Here is a 5,000-nt window from a genome sequence, read left to right on the forward strand (position 1 = left end):
GTGTAAACTCTCCCTCCTCTTCCAAAACAAAACAAAACAAAACAAAATCCAGCGCCCTGTGACAGCGCTGTTAGCTAATTACAACCAATTAGGCCTTCATTAGGACGCACATACCACAAGTCCGCCCACTACACGAATACTAACAAGGGGGTGTGGCCAGTCTGAAACACACCTGGTCTTCCCTTTCACCTCCAACAATAACAAGTCACCGTGGCTCCTCACTTGGCTGTGGCAGGGAGCAGATGCAGTTAGCGGGGTGATTAGAAAGAGGGGGAGAGTGATGTGAGTGTGTGTTAATGATGAGTGAGTGTGTCTCCGGTGGGGCCGTGCTTCTCAAGGCTAGCTCTATTTACGGACCTGCGGCGGCTTTGCCATGCTAAACGTCCTTGAGAAGGAACCTGCTGAGATTGAAACCCGATCGTCTTTGAAGTTTCTAAAGCTTCATAAATAACTAAAAGAGTTCTCCGCCTCCTTCTCCAGGGACCAAAGTGGGAGTCTTCCCGGAACACGCACTCTTTCTTTCTCTCTCGCCCTCTTCCTCTCATTTATTCCATTTTACTCTCTCCACTCTGCCTCTCGTCTCCCCCTAGCCCTCCCACAATCTCTCTGCCTTTTTCTTCCTCCTCCCCGTTTTATCTCATTGTCTCCCCCCTCTGTTTTTCTCATCACACCTTTATCCGCCTCTTTCTCTCTCTCTCTCTCTTTCTCTCTATCTCCCTCATTCTATTTCCCTTAGTCTCCCTCTTTCTCTCTCCTTCCTAGAGGAGACAGGGAATCTTGTCTGGCATTAAATTATAATGTTAAAGTCCTGTTCCGAACTAATCACATATTACGCTCATAATACGAACGATAGAATTTTAATTCCTGGCTTATTAGAGAGAGACAGCAATTACACAGGAGAGATGGATGATGGGAAGGAAGGGAGCGGAGGACATGGAGGGGAAGATTAGTGAAAGAGAGAGGGGTAGCAGAGAGCGCCACAGAGACACCAGGGGTAAGGGAACGAGAGGGAGGGTAACAAAATGAGGGGCGGACGAGGCACCACCGAGAGGAAGATTATGAGATCAGATCGCACAATAGGACAGGGTGAGTGGAAGAGCATTAGAAAGAGGCGATAATGGAAAGAGAGAGCGAGAGCGAGACAGAGAGGGAGAGCAAGAGCGAGAGAGGGAGAGAGAGAGAGAGAGAGAGGGAGACCAAGACGGAGAGAGAGAGATGGAGAGAGAGAGGGAAAGAGGGAGGGGGAGAGAGACAGAGGGAGAGATGTCGAGAGAGAGAGAAAGTTCAATTGTGAGCAAGAGAGAGATATAGACAGAGAGAGGGAGAGATGGCGAGAGAGGGAGAGAGATGTTGTTTAATAGTTAGCAAGAGATAGACAGAGAGAGAATGAGAAAGAAAGAGAGAGAGAGAAGTATTGAGAGAGGGAGAGGGCAACATTAATGAGAATCCTGTCATGGGAGAAGGAGCAGGAGGAGACACTCTGCAGTCACGCAGGCCTCCTGAATCCCAAATTAGCTGTGATTAGATGACAGGCTGCTAGCTTGGCTAATTATCAGGTAGCCAATCAAAGGATGTGAAACCAGCCCATACACACCCTCACACCTATGCACACACACACACACACACACACACACACACACACACACACACACACACACACACACACACACACACTAATGACATCTATCTGGGTGTGAGAGAGAGAGAGAGCAAGAGAGAGAAAAAAACAAAGAAAGGCACAGATCGTGACAGAAAAAAAAGAATGGCATATTTAAGGGAGAAAGAGAGAGGGGAGAGATAGGGAAAGATGGAGAGGAGCAGAAAGAGAGAAAGGGATGAAAGGAAGAAGGCCAGAGGTGAAGGGATGAGTGTTGGGTGTACCTGTCTCAGGGTGGCAGTCTCCATGCCCGTTACAGTTGCAGGGCACGCAGCGGGCATAGGAGCCTCCGCCGGGCTCCTCGCGGGTGAAGCCTTGGGCACACAGCTCACAGTGGCGCCCGCTAAAGCCTGCCGGACACCGACACGCCTCCACCCATGATGCCAACGCAGGGGCCAACCCTCCTCCGGACCAAGAACCAGAACCCGGCAGAACCGCCTGAGCGGAACCCAGTGACACACCAGCTAACTGGGACGTATCTGAGAAAGGAGCGAGAGGGAGAGCGATAGAAAGAGAGTGAGTAGAAGAGTTAGAACTGGAACCTGGTAGAACAAGCTAAACAGAACTCAGTCATAACCAGTAACTGGGATGTATTTTAAGGATGGAGTGAGAAAGACAATAAGAAACTAGACGAGAACTGGAACCTAGAACCGTGTTAGCTGGACTGAGTCATACTGACTAATTGATTAACATCTGAAAGGAGAGAGTGAGAGAAGAACAGAGCTAGGTGAGAACCAGAACTTGGTAGAACTGACAAAAAACAGAACACAGATCATGCTCTGAACTTTATCTTGGAAAGGAAAGCACGTGAAAATGAGAGAGAGGATATGTGTGTACTGGTTATATCAAAGTCAGGATATTGGTTGCTATTGTGTTGTTCACAGAAACTGTTGTGTGTATTTGTGTTTTATTTGTTGAAGCTTGTGCATATGCAACCGTGGGGAATGCTACATAACTAAGGGCATAGGCAGAAAGTGTTCCCCATACGAACATAGAACTAATCTAGTCCCTAGAAACAGACAAACACACAATGAAACACACACACATGTGCATACTCACACACATGCACTTTTTCTCTCTCTCGCTCTCTGTCCCTCTCTCTCTTACTCTCTCTCTCTCACACACACACACACACACACACACACACACACACACACACACACACCAACAAACCCCTCTCCCCCCACACACACACACACAAGGCATAAGCTGCAGAACACAGGGTGACAGTGAACAGCAGTAATGGTTTCATATGAGAGTGTCTGAGACGAAGCACACAGCACTCATGGGATTACATGAGAGCACAGACAGTGACACAGCTCAGGGCTTCAGGCCGTGCCACCGTGCCTGACTACTGCTAGGGCTAGAGGGGCTACCGGCCTCATCCCCAGCCTCTAATATTATCCCTCTGTGTGTGTGTGTGTGTGACTCAGTGCAGGTGTGTGTGTGTGTGTCTTGGCTTGTTAGCATGGTTGTTAGCTGCAGCCTGGCCACACTGCCCTTGGGCCTCATTATGGTCTTGCCTTCAACCCTGCCTCATGCCAGAGTGTGGTTAGCTAGACCCTAGAGCACTATCACACACACACACTCTCTCTCTCTCTCTCTCTCTCTCTCTCTCTCTCTCTCTCTCTCTCTCTCTCTCTCTCTCTCTCTCTCTCTCTCTCTCTCTCTCGCTGGTTCTCTCTCTCTCTCGCTGGTTCTTTCTCTCTCTTCAACCCTGCCTGATACCAGAGTGTGGTTAGCTAGACCCCAGAGCACTATCACTCTCTCTCTGGTTCTTTCTCTCTCCTCAACCCTGACTCATACCAGACTGTGGTTAGCTCGCTATCACTGGTTCTCACTGACTCATCTGGTATCGCCTCTCACAGGATCTCTCACATTTGCTGTCTCACTCTCTCACACGTACTGTCTCACACTCACACACATTGTCTCACTCTCTCACACTCACACACACTGTCTCACTCTCTCACACTCACTGTCTCACACTCACACAAGCTGTCTCACTCTCTCACACGTACTGTCTCACACTCACACACACTGTCTCACTCTCTCACACTCACACACACTGTCTCACTCTCTCACACTCACTGTCTCACACTCACACAAGCTGTCTCACTCTCTCACACACTGTCTCATTCTCTCACTGTCTCACACGTTGTCTCACACTTTCACACGCTGTCTCACTCGCTCACATTCACCCACGCTGTCTCACTCTTTATGTTGAACTCACAGTGCTGCCATCCTCTCTCTCACACACACACTCAGGGCCTGATTTACTAACAGGATTGCGCCAATTTCTGGCGTAAAATAGCGGTCGTAAACATAAAACGGTATTTACTAAGGGGGCGCATTTGAGTAGAGTCGCATATTAACGCTTTGGGGGTGTGTACCTGTCAACAGGTGGGATGGCACGAAACATGGGTGGTAACGTGGGCGTAAAGCGCTATTTAATGGGAGGAGTGCACCTAATGATGTATTGCGTGGTATTTACTAAACTGCCTGGCGAGCGCACGTCCCTGATTTGCGGGCTAATTCTCCGCCTCCAGGAAGCGCATTTCCCTTGAGTCTGAAAACGTTGATATGGCAGCAGCGGTTATAAGAGCAAGGCGAAGAAAGAAGACAGAGACAGCGCACAGAAATTATTTTTTCAATTCGTATAACACATGTTCAGTTAAGCGAACCACAAATCATTAGACGGTACAGGTTAACCAGCCACGCAATACTTCAATTACTGGACCAGATCAGAGAGACATCGAATCCTCCACCCGGCGATCACATTCCATTCCTTCAGTTGTTAAAACTAATTTGCAAATATTGGCCTCCGGATAATTTCAACCAGTTATAGCATCTACAGTTGGTATATCTCAGCCTTCACTCAGCCAAATATTCACCCAGGTGCTCGACGCATTGCTATGGCGCACTGGTCAATACATTTCCCCACTGCTTTGATTGCACCCACGTCCATATATATTGTAGTGAACCCATGTCCCTTGTAGAAATTATTAATCTCGCCATGTACACATCTATATTGTTATAATAGACAGTTTATGCATTAATGCCACCAATGGCATATTCTTTATAATCGTGTTCTTTTAAACATCTCGCTGTAGGTGATGGCGGGCAGAACAACAATATAGCAGCGCACACATTGAATCAGGTTCAGTGATTGATTGAGCGAACGTGAACCATATATCCACTTCGCTGAACCTTCATTTTCTCTTCCTAAATAAATACCACGGAAAATGCGCAAATCTGTGCGTTAATGTGCAACAGCAGTTTAAGCAGCGGTCGCAGTGTTAGTAAATCAGGCCCTAAGCCTCTTTTACTGTGTCGGTCTGTATCT

At 47.9% G+C, this 5,000-nt stretch overlaps 1 protein-coding gene across 1 annotated transcript in view; it reads right to left on the bottom strand.

The window, feature by feature from the left end:
* Positions 1 to 5,000, bottom strand: part of lamc3 (laminin, gamma 3) — a gene marked incomplete at both ends in the record, with an annotated part of 114,877 nt that overhangs the window by 33,952 nt on the left and 75,925 nt on the right. Inside the window, one exon of the mRNA XM_080847483.1 lies at positions 1,882 to 2,136. Coding sequence (XP_080703609.1) covers positions 1,882 to 2,136 — 255 coding nt within the window. The remainder of the gene's footprint in view (positions 1 to 1,881; positions 2,137 to 5,000) is intronic.

The sequence above is a fragment of the Sprattus sprattus genome (genome assembly GCF_963457725.1).
Source record: "Sprattus sprattus genome assembly, chromosome: 11".
Taxonomy (NCBI): Eukaryota; Metazoa; Chordata; class Actinopteri; order Clupeiformes; family Clupeidae; genus Sprattus; species Sprattus sprattus.